This window comes from Cricetulus griseus, chromosome 3, assembly GCF_003668045.3.
Source record: "Cricetulus griseus strain 17A/GY chromosome 3, alternate assembly CriGri-PICRH-1.0, whole genome shotgun sequence".
In the NCBI taxonomy this organism is placed as follows: Eukaryota; Metazoa; Chordata; class Mammalia; order Rodentia; family Cricetidae; genus Cricetulus; species Cricetulus griseus.
Genome location: NC_048596.1, coordinates 157,655,862 through 157,683,590, shown reverse-complemented (window position 1 = coordinate 157,683,590; position 27,729 = coordinate 157,655,862). Strand labels below are relative to the sequence as shown.

Sequence of the window (27,729 nt, the reverse complement as noted above, 5' to 3'; positions counted from 1 at the left end):
TACCATCAGGTATAGTAGCCTGTGCCTATTACTGATGAACCATCTTACCAGCTCAATGCGTATAATTTGATTTTTATGACACACTGTCTCATAGTAATTTTAAATAAAGAATCTTAGTATGATTGGTCTGTAGCTGTAGAGCTTTGCCAAGCATGGGAAAGCCATGGGCTTAATCCATATTACCTCAAAAAGCAAACCAAATTTAAAAAAAAAAGATAAAATAAAAAAAAAAACAGGTCAGAATCCTGGCACAAAAGAACAAAGCATCCTTCCAGATGAATATCACTCCATTCTTTCCTGGGAGGGTATTTTAATATCCAAATAATAAAATAAAACTCACATTTAATTGACAGCTTGGTGACACAAAACACTAAACAGGACCCCTTATTACAGGATTCCAAGAATTCACAAAAATGAATTTAATGGCACATAGCATCTGCACTCAATGACAGGAGTTGTAAGGTCAAAGTCACTCACATGATGAATAGCACAGCACTGTGCAACAACATAATATAAGGAAAAGTGAGCAGGAGATGTGGAATCTAACAGGAATGAGCCCACAACAGAATGAGGATCCTCTGGATCTTTAGGTTTGGAGTATTCTCAATGAGAGTAAGCAAGGAAACAAAGATAAATACATAAACAGAGGTGCTTGGAAATCTATACATCATCTAGGAAACTCATCAGTTTGGAGATGATTTAATATGTTATCTAAGAAAAATGGCTCACTCCTGAGAGCTTTTCACTCTAAGCCATGTTTCTTTGAAGTCAGTAAAGATTTTCAGTTTTTTTCATTTTGGTTTTTTTTTCAAGTATATAAACCTCAAAAGACAATTTGAAAGACTTATGCTTCAGCTGTGTGGAAGAAGACAAGACATGACAAGGATGGAGACTTGGGTAAACATAAGATCAAGCATTTGTTTACAGTGATACAAGTCACTACACACACCAATTTTCCTCTTAATGAATGCAGTTGATAAGGGAAAGCATGTAAGTTCATCTTTAAAAGTTGTAATAGTTAGATAAGCAAAATCATCTTGCAAAATATTACTACTGATTCTGTATCACAATTGATGTTATTTCTCCCTCTATTTTTAATTTAAATTAGAAACAAGATTTTTTTTACATGACAGCCCCAGTTTCCTCTCCCTTGCCCCCCCCATTCTAGCTCAACTATCACCCTACCTATCCCATAAACTTTCTGCTCCCCAGGGAGGGTGAAGCCTTCCATAAGGAGTCTTCAAAGTCTGTCATATCCTTTGGGAAAGGGCCTAGGCCCACCACCTTGTGTCTAGGCTGAGGGAGTATCCCTCCATGTGGAATGGGCTCCCAAAGTCCATTCCTATGCTAGGGATAAGTACTGATCTACTACAAGAGGTCCCACAGATTTCTGAGTTCTCCTCACTGACACCCACATTCATGGGGTCTGGATCAGTCCCATGCTGGTTTCTCAGCTATCAGTCTGGGGACCAAGAGCACTCCCTTGTTCAGGTCAGCTGTTTCTGTGGGTTTCACCAGCCTGATCTTGACCACTTTGCTCATCACTCCTCCTTCTCTGCAACTGGATTCCAGTTCAGTTCAATGTTTAGCTTTGGTTGCCTGCTTTTGCTTTCACCAGCTGCTGGATGAAGGTTATAGGATGGCATATAAGTCCCCTCATTATCAGGGGAGGCCATTTAAGGTAGCCTTTCCTCTGTTGCTTAGATTGTTAGTTGGTGTCATCTTTGTAGATCTCCAGACATTTCCCTAGTGCCTGATTTCTATTTAAACCTATAATGGTTCCCTCTATTATGGTATCTCTTATCCTTTATTCTTCCCCCAAGTCCTGCTCCTCATGTTATCCTCACCCTTCCTCTTCTCCCCTTCTCATTATCCTAGTGCCTTCTTCCATCCTCCATGCTCCCAATTTGCTCAGGAGATCTTGTCCCTTTCCCTCTGGGGGACCATGCATGTCTCTCTTAGCGTCCTCCTTGTTTCCTAGCTTCTCTGGTGGTGTGGATTGTTATAGGTCTAAAATCCATATATGAGTGAGTACATACCAGGTTTGTCTTTTTGTAACTGGGTTACCTGACTCAGAATGGTTTCTTCTAGTTCCATCCATTTGCCTGCGAATTTCAATTTTTTTTTTCTGAGTAGTACTCAATTGTGGAAATGTACCACATTTTCTCTAACCATTCTTCTGTTGATGGCCATGTAGGTTGCTTCCAGGTTCTGGCTATTACATATAATGCTGCTATGAACATCATTGAACAGATATCCTTGTTATATGAATTTGCTTCTTTTGGGTGTATACCTAAGAGTGGAATTGCCGGATCTTGTGGTAGACTGATTCCCGTTTTCCTGAAGAATCACCATACTGATTTCCAAAGTGGCTGTACAAGTTGGTACTCCCACCAGCAGTGGAGGAGTATTCCTCTTAATCCACATCCTCTCCAGCATAAAGTGTCAATGGTGTTTGTTATTTTAGCCATTCTGACAGGAGTAAGATGGTATCTCAGAGTTGTTTTAATTTGCATTTCCCTGATTGCTAAGGATGTTAAATGCTTTCTTATGGGTCCTTCAGCCATTTTAGATTCCTCTATTGGGAATTGTCTATTTAGATCTCTATACTATTTTTAATTGGATTTTTTTGGTTGTGACTAGCTTCTTGCATTCTTTGTATATTTTGGAATTCAGCTCTCTGTCAGATGTGGGGTTGGTGAAGATCTAAACCATCCTGTGGACTACCATTTTGTCTTGTTGACTGTGCCCTTTGCCTTACAGAAGCTTCTCAGTTTCAGAAGGTACCATTTATTAACTGTGGATCTCAGTGTCTGTGCTACTGGTGTTATAATCAGGAAACAATATCCTGTACGATTCCTTCCAGGGTACCTCCCACTTTCTCTTCTAAGAGGTTCAGTTTGGCTGGATTAATGTTGAGTGCTTTGATCTATTTGGACTTAAGTTTTGTGCATTGAGTTTGACTTGGATCTATCTGCAGTCTTCTACATGCTCCAGAATCCAGTTATGCCAGCACCATTTGTTGAAGATACTTTCTTTTTTCCATTGTATAACTTTAGTGTCTTTGTCAAAAATCAATCCTTTGTAGGCATGTGGGTTAATATGAGAGTTTTCAATTTGATTCCATTGGTATACCTGTTTATTTTTATGCCAATACCAAGGTGTTTTCAGGACTATAGTTTTATAATAGAGCTTGAAATCAGGGATGGTGATGCCTCCGGAAGTTCCTTTATTGTACAGGGTTCTTTTGGCTGTCCTAGGTCTTTTGTTTTTCCATATAATTTTGAGTATTATTCTTTCAAGGTCTGTGAAAAACTGTGTTGGGATTTTGATAGGGATTTCATTGAATCTGTAGATTGTTATTGGCAAGATTGCCATTTTTACTATGTTGATCCTATCTATCCAAAGCATGAGAGATCTTTCCATTTTCTGGTATCTTCTTTAATTTCTTTCTTTAAAGAATCAAAGTTCTTCTTAGGTGGATCTTTCACTTGTTTGGTTAGTGTTACCCCAAGACATTTTATGTTGTTTGGGGCTATTGTAAAGGGTGATGTTTCTCTGATTTCTTCCTCAGCCCATTTTTTGTCTGTATATAGTAGGACTACTGATTTTTTTTGCAATTAATCTTGTATCTTCCTACTTTTTGAAGGTGTTTATCAGCCGTAGGAGTTCCCTGGTAGAGTTATTGGGGTCAGTTATGTAAACTATCATATCATATTTGAATAGTGAAAGTTTGACTTTTTCCTTTCCCAATTGGATCCACTTGATCTCCTTTTCTTGTCTTATTGCTCTAGCTAGACCTTCAAGGACAATATTGAAGAGATATGGAGAGAGTGGACCACTTTGTCTTGTTCCTGATTTTAGATGACTTGTTTTGAGTTTCTTTCCATTTTGTTTTATGTTAGCTGTTAGTTGCTGTATATTGCTTTTATTATGTTTAGGTATGCTCCTGTTATCTCTGATACCTCCAAGACCTTTATCATGAAGGGGTGTTGGATTTTGTCAAAGGCTTTTTCAGCATCTGGTGTGGTATCATATGGTTTTTCTTTTTCAGTTTGTATATATGGTGGATTACATTGATGGATTTTAGTATATTGAAAAATCCCTGCATCACTGGTATGAAGCCTACTTGATCATGATGGATGATTTTTCTGATACGTAATTGGATTTGATTTGCCAGTATTTTATTGAGTTCTTTTGTATCAATGTTCATGAGGGAGATTTGTCTGTAGTTTTCTTTCATAGTTGTGTCTTTGTGTGGCTTGTGTATGGTAATTGTAGCTACTTAAAAAGAGTTTGGCAATGACCCTTCTGCTTCTATTGTGTGGAACACTTTGAAGAGTATTGGTATTAGCTGGTCGTTGAGTTTCTGGTACACTTCTGCACTGAAACCATCTGGCCCTGGGCTTTTGTGATTGCGAGACTTTTGATAAACATTTCTATTTCATTAACAGTTATAGGTCTATTTAAATTGCTTATCTGTTCTTGATTTAATTTTGGTAAGTGATGTCTATCCAGAAAATTGTCCATTTCCTATAGATTTTCGAATTTTGTGGAGTAAAGGTTTTCAAAGTTTGACCTGTAGATTCTCTGAATTTCCTCAGTTTCTGTTGTTATGTCTCCCTTTTCATTTATGATTTTATTAAATTGCATGTTCTCTCTCTGCTTTTTGTTAGTTTGCATAAAGTTTTCTCTATATTGTTGATATTCTTGAAGAACCAGCTCATTGATTCTTTGTATTGTTTTCTTTGTTTCTGCTTCATTGATTTCAGACCTCAATTTGATTATTTCTTGACTTCTACTCCTCCAGGGTGAGTTGGGTTTTTTAGTTCTAGAGCTTAAATTGTGCTGTTAATTCTCTGGTGTGACTATTCTCCAGTTTCTTCATGTGGGCACTTAGTGCTATGAACTTTCCTCTTAGCACTGCTATCAAAGTGTCCCATAAGTTTAGGTATATTGTCTCATTGAATTCTAGGAAGTCTTTGATTTCTTTATTTCTTCCTAGACCCAGGAATGGTTCTATTGAGCATTGTTCAATTTCCATGAGTTTTCAGGGTTTCTACAATTTGTGTTGTTTTTGAATTCTAACTTTAAAGCATGATGATCTGAGAGGATACAGGGTGTTATTCCAAGGTTTTTTGTATCTGTTGAGGTTTGCTATGTTGCAGAGTATGTGGTCAGTTTTAGAGAAGGTTACATATGGCAATGAGAAGAAGGTATATTCTTTTGTGTTTGGATGAAATGTTCTATAAATGTCTGTTAAACCCAGTTGGGCCATAACTTCTGTTATTTCCTTTGTTTCTTTCTTAAGTTTCTGCCTGGTGGTCCTGTCTAGTGGTGAAAGAGGGCTGGTTAAGTTTCCTACTATAAGTGTGTGATGTTTTATGTTTGATTTGAGTTTAATAATCTTTCTTTTCTGAATATGGTTGCCTTTGTATTTGGGGCATCAATATTCAGAATGGAGACTCAATCTTGATGGATTTTTTTTCTTTGATGAATATGAAATGACCTTCTTCATCTTCTTTGATTGGTTTTAGTTTGAAGTCTAGCTTGTTTCTTGGGTCCATTTGATTGGAAAATCTTTTCCCAATGCTTAACTCTGAGGTAACATCTGTCTTTGAAATTGAGGTGTGTTTCCTGTGTGTAGCAGAAGAATGGATTCTGTCTTTGTATCCATTCTGTTAGCCTGTGTCTTTCTCTAGGTGAGTTAAGACCATTGATATTGAGGGATTATTAGTAACCATTTATTGTTAATTCTTGTTTGTTTTGGATTTGTTTGTGGTGGTGGTATTGTTTGTGGATTTCTCCTCCCCTTATTTTTTTGGCTGTTAGTAAAGTGGAATTATTTATTTACTATGTTTTTGTGAGTGTAGTTAACTTCCTTGGGTTGATGTTTTCCTTCCAGAAATTTCTGTAAGGCTGGATTGTCTGTATGTATTGTTTAAATCTGGTTTTGTCACGGAATATCTTGTATTCCCCATCTATATTGATTGAAAGATTTGCTGGGAATACTAGTCTGGGCTGGCATCAGTTATCTCTGTTTTGGTAGAATATCTATCCAGGACCTTCTGTCTTTCAGTTTCCATGGAAAATCAGGTGTTATTCTGATAAGTCTCCCTTTATATGTATCTTGTTCTTTTTCCTTTGCTGCTCTTAATATTCTTTCTTTATTCTGTATGTTTGGTGTTTAGATTATTATGTGGCAAAGGAACCTTTTTTTCTAGTCCACTCTATTTGGTGTTCTGTAATCTTTTTGTACTTTTATTGGCATGTCTTTATTTAGGTTTGGAAAGTTTTCTATGATTTTGTTGAATATGTTTTCTGCACCTTTGAGATGGGTTTCTTCACCTTCTCCAATACCTATCATTCTTAGGTTCGGTCTTTTCATGGTGTCTGATATTTCCTGAATATTTTGTGTTAGGGATTTGTTGGACTTAAGATTTTCTTTGGTCTATGAATCTATTTCTCCTAGTGTACCCTCAATGCCTGAGATTCTTTCTTCCATCTTTTGTATTCTGTTGGTTTTGCTTGCATTGTAGTTCCTGATCATTTACCCTGCTTTTCTATTTCCTACATTCCCTCAGACTGTATTTTATTTTTGGTCTCTTTCAACTTTCAAGCCTTGCACTGTTTGAATTGTTCCTTTCACTTGTTTTGTTGTATTTTTTTCTTGGCTTTCCTTGTTTTCTTTAAGATTTTTGTTTATTTCATGCAATTTTTGGTTTTCTTTTCCTCCATTTCTTGAATTTTTTTTTGTTTTTTATTCCATTTCTTCCAAGAATTTTTCTCATTTCCTCTTTAGGGTCTCTACCATCTCCATAAAGTTGTTTTTAGGGTCGTTCTCTTCTGCTTCATCTGTGTGGAATATTCAGGTCTTGCTGATGTGAGTCCCTAGACTCTGATGGCATCATATTGATTTTTCATTTATTGAATGTGTTCTTATACTGTCCTCATCCCTTCTTCCTGTGAGTGCTGGTGGGGTCTTTCCCTCTCTTGGTGGGTATGGGTCCAAGGTTCTCTTCCAGTGTGTTCAAGTAGGTCCAATGCTCTGATGGCTCTCCTCTTCCTTCATCCCGTGGGTGGAGGTGGGACTAGCACAGCAATGTTGGCAGACTCTGGATGGCTTGGTCTGCTAGGACTGGTTCCCCCAGGAGCAATTCCCAGGCCTCAGGAGACTGTGAGCAGGGAACCAGAAGGTGGGCTGGAAATAGGCCCATGCTCATTTCCTCTCATGGATGGAGACGGGAATACCACTGAGACATTGGCAGCCACTGGGTGGCCTGGTCTGCTGGGACTAGTTTCCCCCCTTGTGCAGTCCCCAAGCCTCCGGAGGCTCCGAGCAGGGCACTGGAAAGCGGGCCGAAAACCCTAAAAAAATTCTTTACAGCAAGTATTATTTTCAAAGCTTGCAGTTTACAGGTACTTGTCAATGATCTTTTGTATATTTAATACTACATTATACTAAATAAATAGATTTATAATTTATATCATTGTATGTGCATTCGTCATAATTCTTGAATATAACTTAAAAATAAATCTAAAAACTTGAGTCAGTAGGTTCCATAGACACCACTCTCCAGTATTATACGCTATTGTCAATGCTCCTGATTACTCTCCAGAATTTGATAGTAAGACCATATTTCTGAAGACACCACATGCTTGAATCATGTCTTATAGCACATGGAAAAATCAAGCTGTTATCAACCTAGAAGATTCATCTGTACTGGCTAGCTTTGATACTACTAAAAAAATTCTATGAATGCTATTGGATGACAAAAGTCATCAACACTCTTACCAGATGCCTGTGAGTAGCAATAATTACTGGCCTGGCAAGATCGTACCAGTGGTATAACAGTGGTACAAGTATTATGGGAATAACTAATCACTAATAACTTTCTTACTTGATTTAAGTTATGCTCCAAAAGACATAATTCATATTTTTCTGTTAACTGAGCCAAAATGCAAAACTTTTTAGACCCTAGGCCATAGGAGAGAATCTATTACTGTTATTTTGTTAAATGGACATAGCCTGAAGCAGCCCTCCTAAATATATATATATATATATATATATATATATATATATATGTATATATATATATATATATATATAATAAATACAGACATGTATATATCATACTGTATATATACACACATATACATTTATATTATATAATTCCCCACAAGGCTCGAGGATTATCACAGAAAATGGGTAAGAAAGACTGCATGAGCTACAGTAGCTACAGGAAGTAGATGTCTGCAGCAAAACTGCATTTGCAGGGTCCTTGTACAATGAACTCACAGTGTCTCTGGCTACATACATAAGACCTGAACATTGTTGAGCCAGTCAAATTCCCAGAGTGAACAGGGATGGACTCATGATGGCCCATCCTCCTTTGAGAAACTACTGACAATTGATGGCTTCTGGGGGAGCCAGAAGGATATGGCCACTTAGAGGTTAACCATGTTCCAGTAGATGGTACTACACCCAGGTACAGGCAGCACCATAAATATTTATAGCATCACATTAAAGAATTTCCATAATAAGTAATTTATGTAAAGTTATAAGGTTTCAATGAACACCAACTCCCACTGTAATGAATGAATGACCTGTCTTAATAGTGCTTAGAAATTTAGTTGAAGCAAATTTTATTAATTAAAAAGAAAAGATGAAGTATTTGTTAACAAATAAACCAAATGATTGTCATTAATATGATTTATCATGATGATTAATATGATTTATCCTCATGCACATGTTCAAACTTTGGAAACTGAAATACCCAAGCAAAGTCTATCTATTCTTTCCCGGAAATTACTGAAATTTTGCATATAAAGTTTGTAAAATATCTAGTTCATTTTGTCAGTGTTGGTTCACAAGCTTTCTCTACACAATGAAACCAAATATACACATATGTTTGATATAAAATTTGAAGAGTGGCTTCAAACTCAAGTTTATGAAACATTCTTATGGAAATACTCTCTTCTCTCTGTTCACTGAATTAATGATTAAATTGTATACAGGAAAGGAAGGGATCACAGGGGAAAGAGACAAAAACTGATGCAATTGAACTTTTTTTTCCAGAGAGTTACACTCACTATAGAGTTTATTTACAATAAAAATATGTTTCTAAAATATCATTTTATGGTATAGGAATTTGTATATCTTGACAAAGATAAGACTATATAGCCACAGGGGACCCATCTAAACAAATGCATACCATACTAGATTTAATTCAATATTGATAATCTCCATTGAACTTATACCTATTCTGTAGACTGAGCCTCGCAAACTTTGACATAGTGTGAAATCTAAAGAAAATGCTCAACATAAAGAAAATATGTGGTGACATTAAGATAGACTATAAAAATTTTATGCTAGTAGTTTGAGAAGAAAGACTTATATAACTTGTCCTGTACTTGACCATACTAGAAGTACTATAAACACAAGGAAAACCAAATATAACTGTATACACACACACACACACACACACACACACACACACACACGCACACACAAACACTACATGCACACACACACACACACACACACAAACACTACATGCACACACACACACACACACACACACACACACACACACACACCACACAGATGTTGTTTATAACATGTTTGTAACATGACATCAAATTACTCCATAGTGTACCAGTTTATTCCCCTTCATTCTCTACATACACTAGAACAAAGAAGTGACTTTCTTGTGAATAGTGCCAAATCCCTTATGTTTAACTATTATCAAAACATTTAAACTTCTCAAAAGGACAGTATAACTGTGAATATTCTACAAAGAGAAATGTGCCTCCATTGTGGCATATAATTGTGGTTTTTCTCAAAGGGCTTAATATCAAAATAATCTTCAGACAACTCTCATTGCAATCTGGATTTTAGAAATATTTTCAGGTAACAAGGAGGACTCTTAGAGAGACAGACATGGTCCCCCGGAAAAGGGGAAAGGGACAAGATCTCCTTTGGGAGCATGGGGGAGGGATGAGGGAACTAGGAAAATGAGAAGGGGAGAAGAGGAGGGGTGAGGAGGACATGAGGGTGCAGAAAGGTTGAGTCAGGGAAAGAACAGAAGAAAACAAGATAAGAGATACCACAATAGAGGGAGACATTTTAGGTTTAAAGAGAAATCAGGCACTAGGGAAATGTCTGGAGATCTACAAGGATGACACCAACTAACAATCTAAGCAACAGAGGAGAGACAACCTTAAATGCCCTCCCCTGAAAATGAGATTGATGACTGACTTATATGCCATCCTGTAGCCTTTATCCAGCAGCTGGTAGAAATAGAAGCAGATACCCACAACTAATCACTGAACTGAACTGGAATCCTGTTGCAGAGAAGGAGGAGTGATGAGCAAAGTGGTCAAGATCAGGCTGGTGAAACCCACAGAAACAGCTGACCTGAACAAGAGGGAGTTCTTGGTCCCCAGATTGATAGCTGAGAAACCAGCATGGGACTGATCCAGACCCCATGAATGTGGTGTCAGTGAGGAGACCTGGGAAATCCATGGGGCCTCTTGTAGTAGATCAGTACTTATCCCTAGCATATGTGTGGACTATGGGAGCCCATTCCACATAGAGGGATACTCCCTGAGCCAAGACACACTGGAGTGGGCCTAGGCCCTATCTCATAGGATATGACAGACTTTAAAGACTCCTTATGGAAGGCCTCACTCTCCCTGTGGTACAGAAAGGTTATGTGATAGGTAGTGTTTTAGTTGGGGGTGTGGTATGGGAGGAGGGGAGGGAGAAGGAACTGGGATCGACATGTAAAACCATCTTGTTTCTAATTCAAATAAAAAATGAGAAAAATATTTTCAATCAGGTTGTATGAATCTGCAATGTGATTGATGGGTTTGAATGTGTGTTTAAGGATGTTGGCAGACAAATGTATAGTTAAACTACTACATAAATAGAATAATGAGTTCAATCAGAGGGGTATACAAATGTCATGGGTTTACAAAAAATTTTAAAACCAGAATAATTAGAAATTGGACTTGATCTGGGGTAAATTTAGTAAGATTTACTATTGGGTTTCTAACAGCTACTTTGATTTATTGAGACAGGGACTGTTAAGAATGATTTTGAAAAAAAATTCAGTATGAGTTAAGCTTTAGCCATGGTGGGCAACTCCACCAATGCATATAGGTACAAGTGTTTGGTTAGCAATTAGATAGGAGGATCTGGGGCTCAGAGGGCAGGTGTGAGATACTGTGTTTTGAAAACTTCAGCATCAGAAAGCAGATAAAGCAAGAGAGGTCAGATGTCTAGACCCAAGCAGGAAAAGAGTAGCGTCGTATAGCACTCAGAGGAAGAAACTGTTAGGGAGAAGCAGAAGGAACAACAGGTTAAACTACCAAGAGACTGTGTCCATGTGGAGGATGTAAGACTGTTGCTAAGTTAAGGAATTCAGCTGAGAGGGCAGACATACAAAGGATAAAAACTGTTTATTCAGAGTCACTGCAAGATTATATAGATTTTTTATCATAAAACTCTTTAGATTTTGAAAGATTGAGCAACAGAAATCAACAACAATTGAGATGTAGAGCATTGATAATAACAGTAACATAGTGTCAATGGTACTTTTATTTCAATTAAAAAGACTGATCATACCTTTCTACATCTTGGATACAAAATAGAATTTACTCTCAGATATTCATGAACTAGTTGGAAAGGTATAAGTAAGTAATAAAGACAATAAATATAAAATGAGAAGCAATTTAAAATATATAAGTGAAGTGATAATAAACACTGGCATCTTCACAAGGCAACAGAAAAGGAATACATTTTTTCTAAATATAAATTGGACAAGGATGAAATTAAATTAAAGTTGATGGCTTTGGAAAATAGCAAAATGTCATCATAAATGTCACAGGTGTCAGAATATGTATGTCATCTCAAAAATAGTCACCACCAGTCATAGTTTTAACCATTTTTTTATTTAAACAAACACAATGGGAGAAAAGCTACCTGTGATCTACACAAGACAGATGTTTAAACAATGAAGATAAAGTTCAAATAATTTAATGAGATGAGTAGGAGAGATACACACATAGGAATTCTTTATAATGAACACTAAAAATAAAATACATTAAGAAAAACTATAGAATGAAACTATAGAACTGTATTAGTATAAAGTAAAGATGCCATGGAGGTGGGAATTTCCACATTCTCCAACAGCTCCAGAATTTGCTAAGGACCTGAGGGCCTGGCCTGGTTCTGAACTGAGATTAGTGTAGCTCTCAGACATCATCAGAAGCTTCTTTGTGTGGTGCTTAACACAGAAGTTACAACTGGTCAAAGTATAGAGAATAAGCTCATCCACCAAATGGCCATCTATTTTGCAATGCCCTTCCAGGGCTCAGGAGCCAGCTGCCCCAGAAGATGGTGCATAAAGAATGTAAGAACGAGAGTTTATGGAGGACTGGAATGAAACAGTGTCTTCTGGACATGACAGGACTAATGCACTCATGAACTCACAGAAGCTGTGATTGCCTGGACAAGATCACGCTATGCAACATTCTTGCAATGAGGGAGAGTGGATTAATACGCCCTCAATTATGAGAAGCTACCAATAGTTGATGGCTTCTAGAGGAAGGATAATTAGTTTTCCATTAAGGTATGACTCCTAGCAGGTGGTCCATGCTTCATTGGCATACTCAGAAGTATAAGGATGGCAAAAATTGGAGTCCATGTGCTATTAAATTTAAAGGAAACAAAGTTAGGGCTAGACTGAGGAGATAAGGGTGTTTATTGGGATGGATATGCTCAAAAAACCTTCTACAACATTCTTGAAAAATTAACAAAAATACATTTAAAAGAGAGAGAGAAGGCATTATGATGGGAGATGTCCTATATACTGTGAAATTATGTTTCTCTTATTGAATGATGAATAAGGCTGTTTTGGTCAATGGACAGGCAGGATGTAGGCAGGCAGAAAATATAGATGGGGTTACCAGACTAGGAAAATTCTGGGAGAGGAATGCAGGAGAGTCGCCAGGAGACACTGTGTAGATAGTGGGAAGATAGGATGCTCAGCATTCTCCAGTATGATGTGGAGATGCATATACTAATTGAAATGAACTAACAATTAAGACAGAGCTAGTCAAGAAGAAGCCTGAGTCATCAACCAAACAGTTTCTAATTAATATAGTTCTACAAGACCAGGTGGAATGGAAACTTCCATCTACAGCATTATACTACCATTCTCCTGATGTTAAGAACTAGGGTTACAATGATGTCAGGTTCTTATTTTTTTCGTTGAAAATAGATTTTTTCTTACACAGTATATACTGATTAAGGTTTATCTTCTTTCTACTCAGTTCTTTCCCAACTCCTTTCCCACCCATATCCACTCCATTTTTGTCTCTCATTATAAAACAGTCTTCTTAGGAATAATAACATAGTAATATGATATATGATATGGTAAGATCAGATAAAACAAAAAGTAACACATTGGAATTGAACAAAACAAACAAACAAAAGGAAAAGAGCTCAAAAGAAGGAACAAAGATGAGAAACCCACTCATTTGCATGATTAGGAATCTCATAAAAACACAAACTGGAAGCCATAAAATATATACAAGGGACCCAGTACAGATGGTACTATGCATGCTGCCTCAGTCTCTGTGAGTTCAGCTGAGCTTTGACCATGTTTATTTAGAGGGTTTTTGTTGTATTCTGGGTGTCCTCCATCCCTCCTGGCCCTTACGTTCTCTTTTTCCCCAACTCTGTGTATTCCTATCAAAGCCCTGTGCTGCTAGAGGTTGCGCCCCCTAGACAGAAGTATGTAAGTGTTACCTTCAGCAATGGGGCCTTGCTATCAGATTGTGGACAGCAACCTATAGTCTTGGTAAAAGCTTGAGTTATTTGGGGGGAGCCCCATGGAACCTCCTTTGGCCAATAACTCAAGTAGATGTCACCCAGTGCCAGGACTGGAACCTTCATTTGGTGACAAAATATGGCCAGCTGGGCTCTGTCTCCCCCATTATTTTACAATTTAAGTTAGACCACATTCTTTATGTACATATTTTAAAAAAGCTTCTACTCTATTAGGTTTCCAAGCTACCCCTCAAATGGCCCTTATTTTCCTCTCCTGTCTCCCCAATTGAAACTTCTCTTCCAGCCCTTGCATTCCATCCATAATGGTCTATTCTATTTCCCTTTTCTAAGGAGACCTATTTGCTCCCCTCCCCAGTTTTCTGTATACTTTCTCTATACTTAACCTTTGTGGTTCTATAGTTGTAGATTAGTCATTATTGATTTAACAGCTAATAGCTACATATTAATTAATAACTATCAGTTATCTCTTTTTGTTTCTGGAATACCTCACTCAGGATGATAGTTTTTTTTTTTTTTCTAGTTCAATCCATTTACCTAAGAATTTCATCTTTTTTAATTGGCTGAGTAAAAATCAATCATACAATGTACCACAATTTCTTTATCCATTCATCTGTTGCCTGACATCTAGGTTTTGTTCAATTTTGAGCTATTATGAACAAAGCTGCAATGAACATGATTGAGCAAGCACCCTTTTGATAGGATGGAGTGTCCTTTGGGTATATGCCCAAGAGTGGTATAGCTAGAGCTTGAAGTAGATCAATTCCCATCTTCCTGAGAAACCACCACACTGATTTCCATAGTGGCTGTTTAAGTTTGCACTCCCACCAGCTATGGAGGAGTGTCCCCCTTCCTCCATATTCTTGCCACCATTTTATGTGATTCATTTTATTAATTTTAACCATTCTGATGAGTGTAAAATGCAATTTCAAAGTAGTATTGATTTGCATGTCCATGAAGGATGCTGAACATTTCTGTGTTTCTCAGAAATTTGAGTTTTCTCATTTTTTATTGGGTTGTTTTCTTGATATCTGAATTTTTCATGTGTTTTGGATATTAGCCCTCTATTGGATGTGGAGTTAGAAAAAATCTTTTCCCATTCTGTAGGCTGCTGTTTTGTCTGGAGGATGGTGTCCTTTGCCATGCAGAAGCCTTTCAACTTCATGAGATCCTATTTATTTATTTTTTGGGGGGGTTTTCAAGACAGGGTTTCCCTGTGGCTTTGGAAGCTGTCCTGGAACTAGCTCTTGTAGACCAAGCTAGTCTCGAACTCACAGAGATCTGTCTGCCTCTGCCTCCTAAGTGCTGGGATTAAAGGCATGCGCCACCACTGCCAGGCTGAGATCCTATTTATTAATTGATGCTCTTGGCGCCATATATCAGCTTTTTTAAAAAAGAATTTAGCTGGGCCAGCAAGATGGCAAAGCAGAAAAACCACCTGTCATACAACCTTAAAACCTGATTTTGGTTTTGGAGATTCAAGTGTGGGAAGGAAAGACCAGATTCTGTGTGGTTCTCTGACCTCCATACATATGCTATGGCATGTCCCTGTGCACTTCTACTAGTTACAAATATAAAGAAATAGTGACAATACTGGGTAAAAATTAAGTACTTGTTTTTTGCTGTGGTGACTGTTAAATCTCCTTAATTTAGTGACCATGGTAGGGTGTTATAGGAATTCAGCCCAAAATAAGAGGTGAAAAAGAAATAAATATTGGCTAAATTTTCAGTAGTACAGCAAATTTGGTAGATTCTGCTGTACTGTTAATAAGCTTCAGGTCCTAAGATTTCAAAATGTAAAATAAACAAAACATCAGGAACTGATTAATATTTGTGAGTACATATGCATGTGTATGTGCTCAAATGCTGAAGCCCAAGCACAACTTATGGTGTAATTCCTCAGGAGCTGAGCACCAACTTGAGAAGGCTCTCTCAGGGGTCTGCCTTTGCCAATTAGTCTAAAATTGGTGGCCAGAAGACCCCAGGAATCCTCTTGTTTCTCCCTCCTCAGCACTGGGATTTAAGAATGAATCACCAAACCAAGCTTATTTTATCTGGGTTCCTGGGACTGAACTCAAGTCTGCATCCACTCTTACAAGCTAAGCACTTTGCTGGCTGGACCATCTTACTAGCCCGAAACTGCCTTTGTAGTTGCCACACAAAAGATCACAAAATATACACAAAAGTTTGAAACGGTAATAATATAATATAAAAATATAATTAAAATAATATTTGAAACATGCCATAGTATACATGTTAAGATAAGTCTTAAAAGTAAACAGGAACATTTTTATAGTTCTAACTCTGACATGGATTTCTTTTTTTTTGTTTTGGTGGTGGCTAAATGCATGGAAATATGCTTGATAGTTAAAAGCATAATATCCAGTGGGAAACTCAAAGGCTTGAGAATGGTTATTCTAACTCTGTAGAAGTCCAATGGGATATATAGACTTTGAGTCTAGTTAATTTTGGTGTACAATATTTTTACTTACATGTTTTAAACTATAAACATATTTAAAATTTAAAAAATAAAAGTAAATGATGAACATATTAGATTTAACATTAACATGATCCTTGTGTTTTTGTGGTATTGGTAATCAACATATGGCTAAATATCCATCCACATAAGAGATAAAATATAAATGTCTTAAGATCAGTGAGTTCATGATTTGCATGTATATGTAAAGGGAAAAATTTTATGCAAAGTCACCAGAAACAAGTAGGAAATCGGAAATCAAGGCCATAAAATTCAAATGGACTTTGCCTCTAAACTCAAAACATATTAAAGATGTCTACTAATATGTTCATAAATATTTACTATGACAATCACATTACATAATATAGTGCTATGGATTCACCAAGTTAGTAGGGCAGCAGGGGGACATGGTTTGGACAACCAAAAACCCATGGAAAAGCTTGACATGGTAGCAAATATCTGTAACTCAACACAATAGAGAAGGTGGAAGGAGGCTGATCAGAGGAGCTCACCAACCAGCTAATGTAGCTGGAATAGCAAGCTCTAGTTTCAGTGACAGAAATCACCTTAAAAATTAAGGTATAGGATAATAGAGGAAGATTATAAAGTTCATCTCTGTCCTCCACGTGTGCATACACAGGCAGGTGTGCTCATATACATGTATGTATCTATGCACCAAAAACCCAAAATAAAAAGATGTAATTTAATTACATAATACATGTGCAAACATTGAGCAACAGTTTATATATACGTTAGCAAACCCGTATATGATAGAATACCATGTAATTATTATAAACAAATTTTTAGGAAAATTCATTAAGAAGTGGAAATATACATAAAATTCAGGGAAGTGACTGTCATGTGTAGCATAACACACATTTTAATATAATTTAAAATGTTTGAAAGCACACATTGGTGCTACATGGCCTTGATGATGAGGTCCTCTTTTTGTTTTTGCTTTCCAAGACATTTATCGGTGTAGCTCTGGCTGTCCTGGAACTCACTCTGCAGACCATGCTGGCTTCAGACTCACTGGGATCCATGCTGAGGCCATCTTTACTCAGCACAGAAGCTAAGGCATGCCAGGGAACTATTGGCAGAGGATGACAGCTGGATGAATGTTTCCCTCCCACCCCATGGATGATACAGGGTGTATAAGAACTTGCAGAGACAGCACATACCCGCTGAGGACTAGTAGAATGGCTAAAGATCCCACCAATGTTGGTGGAGTTGCATGATCAATACCAAGGAATGCCCATGGCTAAGCACATTGGGATCAGATGCCAGGACATTCACTGGGATGCCATGATATTATCACCTGCATGACAGAGCCAACAAGTTCTGTATAAACCACCACGTAATCAAAGATATGATGAGGAGCCAGGTCCCAGTGTCCTCGATGTATATGCCATACACACCATAAACTAATCACCCACTGGAACATGTTTTGGGGGGTTAATATAGAAGAAAGCAAAGTTCTAAAGGTTTGCATAAGCATGTATGTGTGTGTATATATGTACATATATAGCAATAAAGTAAAGATGTTACTGATTTCAGAGTGGAAGTGTGGGTGAGGTTTGAAGGAGAAAAAGAAAGGGGAAAGTAATGTAATGTAATTCTATTTCAATTAAAATGTGATATATATATATATATATATATATATATATAGATATATTATTTATCATAGACATATAAATGTTGGTATTCATAGATAACCTGTAAATTACATTAAATTAAATACTAAATAATCATTTTCAACTAAATAAAAATGAAGCATAAAGGGTTGACAATTTCTCTAAAATGAAAGGAATAAAATATTTATAATAAGGCTGAGGGAATAAATTTTGAATAGACATATTTACATTGATAAACTCGAGAAAATGAACCTGATGTTCGCTGGCAAGCCTAAGCTTCTGTAAAAAGAGCAAGATTTTGTGTTTTGACTTTATATTGCTGTGAAATAAATTACCATTTTTAATCTATAATCTAGAAACAGTATAGTTAAGACATTAGTATATTTTCTTCCATATACTTTTAAAAATACTTATGTAAAATAAGGTGAAGTATTTAATTAGTTATTTGCCTATACTTTATTTAATGTCATCTTGACAGACTATAGAAACATTTCAATATAAAGCAGATGCTGGACATATGGATCTGTTTGCCTGGCTTGTGTGAGGCGCCAGGTTCATTCTCCAATACATACATACCCACAAAGTTACATCTTAAACACACATCTCAGATGAGTAAGGAAATATAAACTTGATGCCAAGGAGGCCATGATGGTCACAGACAGAAATTCTGCTTACCACAGCTAGAATAAATACTGAAATTACAGACCCTTCTTTTCCTTCTGCTGATGATATTTAGAGTAATTTTATCCTTTATCACATTTTCTTCATTTTATTGCTTTAATTCTTTACATGCATTCTTTTCATAATAAAAATTCATTATATATCTCATAACTGTATTATAGGTTATATCCAGGAACAAAAGTCCCAAAATCACTAACCACAAAATGAGCCATCTTTGCTGAAGTAAACAAGTGATGGCTCAGATTTCTTGCTTGTGGGTTTCCTGGATCTAAACTATCACATAAAATTCAGAGTGCAGCTCTATGAAAACTCCTCACTGCTGATTCAAAAGATTATTATCTTTGAATTTAAACTGAGAAGATGCCACTGCCCAAGACAGTTGGACAGAGCTCCCAGGGGAATTAAACTCTGTCATGGCCATAAGACTTTGTGTATGTACAACCTCAAATTTAATAAAAAGAGTTTAGACTGGGTCCAAATGTCACACTGTGAGAAAAATAACAAGAGTGGTTTTGGATGTCAGCTTAAGGCAAGGGCAGATACCGTGAATGAATGACATGAAAGTAACGGCTGTGCCACTCATTAAGGCCCTGCCAGCAGCATTTAAACTCTGTCATGATTGGCTGCAGAGAATATGGTTTTCTTCATTTATACCATAAGAGGACAAATTGTGCAAACAAGCAAATAGCAAAAACACATGGCCCTGCAAGCATACCCAGCCTAACTCAAAAGATATGTCAAACTCAGATTCATGAAAGTCAGTATTAAATTTGACTGTCAAAAATTTTTCATCTTTAGAAGCAGGTTTTGCTGTGGGAGAACCCTTCTGTATGCTGCTCTCATTGTTTGATAAGAAAAGCTACTTTAGCAATAGCAAGGCAGAATATAGCTAGATGGGAAAGCCAAACTGAATACAGGAAAAGAGAGTGCAGAGTCACGAGAGACGTGAGCCAGCCAAACAAGAAACAAGATACCAGCAGACCAGTAAAAGCCATGACTACATGGTAATACATAAATTAACAGAAATGGGTTAATTTAAATGTAAGAGCTAGTTAGTAATAAGCCTGAGCTATAGGCCAAACATTCTGTAATTAATATTAAGCAATCTGAGTGATTATTTAGAAGTGGCTACAAGGAGCCGAGCACGCCTTTAATCCTAGCACTCAGGAGGCAGAGGCAGGCAGATCTCTATGAGTTTGAGGCCAGCCTGGTCTCCAGAGCGAGTGCCAGGATAGGCTCCAAAGCTAAACAGAGAAACCTTGTCTCGAAAAACCAAAAAATTCTCAAACTGATTCTATCTGTTTCTTTCATTCTGATTGTTACACACACACACACACACACACACACACACACACACACACACACACACACACACACACACGCCCAACCCTTTAGAAGTTTGATTTCTGGGAGCTGAATAAAAGTAGCAGAAACACTTCTGAATAGAGATTTTCAGAATCCACTTATTCCTGGGAGATTCTACTTTGATAAAAAAAGATGTTTTAAGACTTTGTTAAAATGTTCATTTAAATGAAATGTGTGTGTGTGTGTGTGTGTGTGTGTGTGTGTGTGTGTGTGTGTAGTTACACACACAGATTCATGTGTGGACGTCAGAGGTCACTTGTGCATCTTTGTCAGTCATTCCCCTGCTATTTCCTAAGAAACTCTCACTTAATCCAGAGCTCAGTGACTGTGCTAAGCTTTTTGTCCAACCAGTTCCAGGCATCCTCGGGCCTCCACTCCCTTACAACTGAGACAATGAGCACACATCCACCCAGTCAGCTTTCTCGGTATGTGCTGCGGATCCAAACCTAAGCCCTCAGCTTTACATGGAAGCATACTACTAACTACATCATCTCTACAGCTCTCAAACTAATTCTAATGTTCTATATAAATTTGATATGCAAATATACTTTTGTGGAAAAATATAGTAAAGTAGATTTCTTCACTTAAGCTATTTTCTCAGTTGAACATACTATATCTTCAAGTAGGTTTCTCAAGGGAGTTTTACGTGTGACATTTCATAAGATCCTACATGTTTAAGTATGTTGTCTCCATCACCTTCATTCATAAAACTTCATAACTTGTTTCTAAATAACAATGGCAATCATAACTCTCTTCTCTCAGAAATCATCAATCATCAATCATCAGCCTTGGGACTCCATCCAAACTTTCCAACAGACTTCTGTGTGTGTTAGCGAGTATTTGCTACAGAAGTATTTGAAAACAACAAAGATACAGAAAAAGAGGAGACCAGGAAATAGGGGGCACACTGCAATTTTAAAGGAAAAAAGACAACAGAAATTGTGATGGCTTGTAGCAATAAATTCACAGCTTGGAGCCTTTCCTTATCACATCTTCACTGTTGCTCCTGATTTTCCACTAGTGAATAGACTAGGCAGAGAAGCACTAGTAACATGAGGGCAGATAGGAGGCAGGGGTTGGAGACAAGATCAGGTGAGCATCTCTTCAGCATAGGAGATATTTTAAGTAGGCAAAGTAAGAAATAAGAGTCTTTCTCTTACAAAGAGTTTGTGTATTTCATTCACTCATTCATTCATTCATACACCAAACAAAGAGTTGGTTGTATTTTTAAATAAAGTGGTATTAATGACACACCAAGCAAGCTTTGGTGTCTACAAACTAAGATATATCTAAATATATCTAAATATATGTCTAAAATAAGATATATCAAATATAGAACATAGCATAATAATATATTAATATGTGAATAGATTTCTATATGTTGTGAAACACCTTTGTTGTCTCTTCTCTGTGCCTCCAGATATTTTCTTAGGGATTTGGAAACTATGTTAGATGGAGTTCCTTAGATGTAGTTTTGGGGGTTAGGTCCAGCCATCACCTCTTACATCTGCTTCACTGGGCAAATCTTTATCCTTCTCAAATGAGTGATGGTCTATGACCTGCCTGATACTCTGCTGCTAGGTCTTCTCTTCCAGTACATGTGGCTGGGTCTTCCATAGTCTGTGGAAATGCCTGACTGTGTCACACCTTCCTGTGGCCTGAGTCCCTTTCTCTGATCTTATTTCTGTATCCTGGTTTTCCTCATTCAGCAACCCTAAACACCCATCTCTCTTGTCTTCCTTTCAATTGCTGTTTCTCTAGACCCACACCAGTCTCTTTAAATCCAAGGCCATTCTACATTTTCATAAATTTCTGTTTCTTCTAATTCTTCTCCTTTTTTGATAAACAATTGTGGTGTATTTATTCCTACTCTATCCACCCTTCTGTGATGCCATTTCTGGCACAGCTCAATTTGGAACCTCTGGGGACTACAGAGTCTACTAAATAGCACAATATCATTAGTTCTAGGTATATGGCTGTTGGAACAGGAACTCAAGCACAGAACATTCTACTCTCTGCTGTATGTTTCAGCAATTATAGAACTACAAAACTATGGGAACATTGACAATTATCTGAGATTGTGAACCTCATATGTGTTTTGTATGATACAGTATTTGCATTTTTGAGTCATGACAGGCTTGTTGAAAATGCAGAGAATCAGATTATCTAATTAATAATCATGTTTCAGAGATTCTCTTATAAGCCAATGGACTCACTAATCCCCCTGTGTTATTATAGAAATTGATTTGATTTCATTGTAAAAATTACTTTCCATTAATGTATTTTATTGTCTGTCTTACATAGTTTTTGGACCAACAAGTATTGAAAGCCTTGCTTAGTTACATAGTTGATAGACAAGGCCACTCTTCTTTAATTCAAATAGGAACCAAACAAAGAGTAATCCTAAACAGACAAGGTAATGACATTGGTCAGAGTTTGTAGCATTGGTTCACTACAAAGCTTTGCACAAGAAATGCAAGTCAAAATACAAAAGTGAATTATATATGCAATTTGTATGTGCGTGGAGTATTGTACCCCTGTATTTGAACATATATTCATGTGACGATGAGCAAAGGTCTATACTTTGTGCTTTCTTCTGTCAACTTCCACTTTTTCTTTAGAGACAGAATCTCTTGCAGAACCTGGAGCTTCACCAGGTAGCAAGCCAGGCTGGTCCTCAAGCTCTAGTAATTCTCAGTATCTGCCTCTCCAGAACTGGAATTTCCAACCAGTGCTACCTGCTTTTCCAGTTGTCTACCAGGGACTCCAGACAGGTCCCATGCTTCACAGAAAGCACTCAATCTATCTTCAGAGACCCACAATTTAAAATTTTATATTATACATATTGGAAAAGCAAAAATAAAAATAAAAAGGCAGTTGAGGTCAACTTTATTTAACATCATCAGCAGGTATGTGAGGTAACGTATGTGCTAATTAATCAATGTAATTTCTCAATTTGAGTTCTTCAAACAACATAAAATATTAAATATCTATCATATAGAACTTTAGATAAAACACAGAAAAGAAATGTGAGAGATGATCAATTTCTCTTACCTACACAAGTCTTCTTTTATGTGAAGGGAAATCAATTCCTTAGGAATATGAAAAGAAAGAATGCTCTCTGACATCTGCTCACGGATCCGCATCCATTTATTGTCAGATGTGGGGAATCTATATAGCTTACACACGGGATTCTTTAACACTGGGCAAGAAGAAAGAATGGCAGGAGTTAAATTAAAAGCAATTGTGTATCATGGAAAGCTCAGAAAGAAAACCTTCAATCAGGGCCACATTTTGCTTATCCATTTCATATATAAAATCCTGCTCATCAGAATCCATTAGTGAACTTGAATTTTTAAAAATTGTGTTGTCTTACATCATATTTTAGTGTTAAATTATGGATCTCATAATTTTTGTTAAATTTGATAAATGTACCTGAAAATTCAATTAATGAATGCAACAATGGTGCTTATTCAATACCTATTCATTTCTTTGTCTTTAAATGTTTTTAAAACATACACATCTATAAATATAGATGAAAATGTAAGTGCATATACATAAAATACACTTGGAACACATTTGTAAGCTTTCTCTGATCACTTGTAGCTTTATGTACTTAGGTAAGTGACAACATACATGTTATTTCATAAATACTTAAAATTCTTCTCAAAGGCCAAACTAGTTAAAATTTTTATATAGCAGAAAGGTTTATTTCTTTGATTTCAGATCTATAAAATAAATATTGTACATATATCTTCAAATGTCAATATGTTAATATCACACTTTCTTGAACCCATGTATTATCAGAAGCAGATCCTTAACACTGGAAAGACATACTATTTAGAATAGGTGGCCAGTGTTTAAAAAGTAACTACGTCATACAACCAAAGACTCAGGATCAGAGGGAAGGGTCATACATTAACAGTATATGTGATATTTCTTCATGAATCCCAAACTCACAACACAACTCCCAAAGCATACATTTGAGGGCAGAATGCTCTTTCAATTGCGACTGGGCCATGGCAACATTATAACACTCATATACCAAAGCTTAAAGGGCAGTGCAACTTTAGTATGTAGAGTGAGTCAGCTCCAGTTTACCAATAGAACCAATTAAAATTACTAGTTGATATTGAAATGAACACATCAGATTGTAAGCAATTGTTAGCATAGTACAGGGATTCAGTCCCCTCAGCATAAAATGGAAAAGGTCTTTCAAATCTTTAACATTCTATAGGAATAACATATCTCATTTGCTACTTGAATAAAGATGAAATTTCTTCACTGAACTTTGAAATGAGAATATGTACACCATCCCTCTGTAACCATCTCAAAGTAAGTCTCTGAGCATTATTCTTATGAATATTATATGTTTTTATCAGAAATCTTGATTCCAAATGACATTCTTTATTTTGGATGCAAGTTCATGTATGTATATGTGCATGTGATATGTACATGTATTATACGTTCATGTGTGTGAAATGGTCCACCTCTCCATGTGCTCTCAGAGGACAGAGGGGAACATCAGGTATCTTGATTTATCACTCCCTGTCTGAGTTTGAGACAGTGTCTTTATTGACACTGAAGGTAAGTTTAGAAGACATAAGTCCCAGCCATCCTCCTATCTCTTCTCCTGCCTCCCAGTGCTGGCTGTATCTGGCCTTGTATGTGGATGCTGGGATCTGACTCAGCTTCCCATGCTAACACAGTGAGAACTATAATCTACAGACATAGTTCTGAATTCCCCAAATGTCTCATTCTCAAACCAGCAAATTCAAGTCTTCTAAAAGATTTCTGCATCCATGACAAGAATTAGACAGAAGGATCATCCTTATGGAACTGACAAAGACATTACGCAGCACCAGCTTTCAGGATAATGAGAGAAAACAACTTAACATCTAGAAATGATGTATGCTCAAAGATAGAATCTTTTTGATATTTTCATGACTATTTTAAATTTTATCAATTAGATTATACCATAATAATATATTATTACTTTGTTTTTCATCTGAAAGAAGGATAAGTAAATAACTTATAGTCAGAAACTACATGATTCCACTCATTACTAAAGTAAAATTGTTTCAGAGATATAAAAACTTTACAACCACTTTTATTAGCCTATCTCTAAAAAGAAGAGAAAAAAGAGGGGAGAGAGGAGATGAGAGAGAGGAAGAGAAGAGTAAAGAAAAAACATAATAAATTCAAGAAAATGTCACTCTTGTTAAATTGTATCTGGAAAGATGTTATAAATTCACATATGCATACTAAGTTTAGAAAGGTGATTCTCTTTTGTGGTGAAAACAAACCTTAAAATCTGAAATGTATGAAAATATTAATCACTTAGTTATTATGTAACCTCTTCATTGCTATGCTTTATATTCACCTTCTCAGAGTTACAAAGCATCTTTCTCTCCCAAACACTTACAAAGGCTCCTTAGATATTTCTTGCCCTTTAAAGATCAGTAATTATTTTTTTCATAAAATTTAGATTTTTGAGTTCTTTCAGAAAACATAAAGCTCTCTATTGTCTCTGTCAAGCCCCAAAACAAGTCCTTCACCTTTTGATTTCTTGTTTGATTTTCATTTCAGTGCTTTTCAAGTTTTATAAATATAAACCTGTGATGAAATGTTTTAAAGCAGAGAACAAGGACAGTTTGATTAATGAACAGTAGAGAAATTCTCCTCTGACCACTTTGCATACATCATCCATAGACTCCAAAGAGCTGCTGTTTCTGTTGGAGGAAACTTGGAACAACAACAAAGTGCACACACACACACACACACACACACACACACACACACACTCACACACACACATTTATACACATAAACACACATACATACAAACACAAAAACATGCATATAAATATACACAAACACATGCATAAACATACACACACCACACACAAAAACACATGCATACACATACACACAACACATACACACTAACACACACAGCAACACATATGCACACAAACGCGCAAACACATGCACAACACATTGCAACACATATACGTACACAAACACATATACAATGCACACATTCACAGAAACAAACACATATACACATACACACAAACACACTCAATACACACAATTCTGGTAGCTGAATCATGAAAGAAAACAACACCACGAATATCTCTATGTAACTTTCATAGTATGGGTGCTGATATGTGAGGCTTGGGTTTCCCAAAGCAGTACTAAACTGTATATATTTATCAGTCTCAGAACACAGGTGTGATGTGCTATGTTTTGTATCTGAAATTACTCTCAAAGCTCAGTGTATTAAAGACTTGGTTGTCAGCCTTAGCTCTGTGGAACCATTTGTGTCATTGTCTTGAAACTATCATTCCACCCTCACATTCTCTGCTTTCTGGCTACAATGAGTTGACCTACTTTGCTCTATCACACACTCCTCACCATAATGTTCTCTCTTGCCACAGGCTCAATAGTATTGAAGCCAATTGACCATAACCAAATCAACCTCCCAGTTCAATTGTTCAGGTATTTTGTCACAGTGATGGAAAGCTGGCATGGGATCCTTTGGAAAAGTCAACTTAACCAAACAGCTTTCCTTTTCCTTTATGGTCTCAGCCAAGGACACCTCTTCTATATTGTAAAATACCATAGACTGGAGCATGAGTCTAAAAGTGAAAAAAATACATGGTCTGATCTTTAACCTTGATAACATTCTGGGCAACTGAAAACAAAAACAGATAAAATGATCTCAACTCAAATTTTTGCTGTGCCTATAATGGCAGGGTGTAGGGGAAGCTGTAGCCACGCCTACTTAGGGGCTGGTTACAGGTGTGCCTGACCATGTTTGCAAGGGCGTGGTCAGGGTGACTTAGAGTGACTGTGTTTCTCTTTCAGTTTCACTTTTGTACTTGCAGTACAGACTGCTGCCACGACGGCTGGCTAGGTTGCTCTCGCCCTCTCTCCACAGGTGCTCCCGGCTAGCAGCATGGACTGGATACAATCCATTCAAGACTTTCACTGTACTAACATTTTCTTCCTACAGGACCCCACAAGGCTGTCGTCGTCCCATTTCAGCAGGAAATAACTTGGAGAATGCTACGCCCCCTTCCCCCATTGTTGTCATTTAGGATAGTGTATATACCTAGTTAGGGATAGCTTCCTATTGTTTATGGTTGGGATTGGAAGGAGGTGTTCAGGCTTGGATACCTCTTTCAGATGACTTTAGGGTGTGACAGATATTTAGGATGTGACATAAGCAGATTGTTGTATCTTCTTATATTTTACCTTTATGATTGTTAATTTTGGATACTTTACACTGTTAAGTTTTAATCCTCTTTTAGACTAAAAAGGGAATTATAGGGGAAGCTGTAGCCACCCATACTTAGGGGCTGGCTACAGGTGTGCCTGATCACACTTTCGAGGTCAGGGTGACATAGAGTGACTGCGTTTCTCATTCAGTTTCACTTTGGTACTTGCTGGACAGACTGCTGCCATGCCGGCTGGCTAGGTCGCTCTGTAAGTAAGGCTTTTCCCTATTAAATACCCTTATATTTCTACCTGACTCCATATTGGTAATTTTCCACTATAGCAGGGTTTCAAATTCTCACATAAAAGTGAGCCATGGTACTTATTCATCAAGCACTCAGATATGTACCAAAATCCAGAGTTTGTCAACTCTTTCTCCAGCCATTCTGCACACATACTCCAGCTGTGTAATTGAACATGTGACTGGGACC

General features: G+C 37.0%; 1 protein-coding gene across 3 annotated transcripts in view; it reads right to left on the bottom strand.

Moving 5' to 3' along the window:
- The window catches only part of Inpp4b (inositol polyphosphate-4-phosphatase type II B), a 373,594-nt gene that overhangs the window by 167,669 nt on the left and 178,196 nt on the right, over window positions 1–27,729 (bottom strand). For all 3 annotated transcript variants that reach the window (XM_035442520.1, XM_035442519.1, XM_035442521.1), the window contains one exon: window positions 23,069–23,216. In XM_035442520.1, coding sequence (XP_035298411.1) covers window positions 23,069–23,216 — 148 coding nt within the window. The remainder of the gene's footprint in view (window positions 1–23,068; window positions 23,217–27,729) is intronic.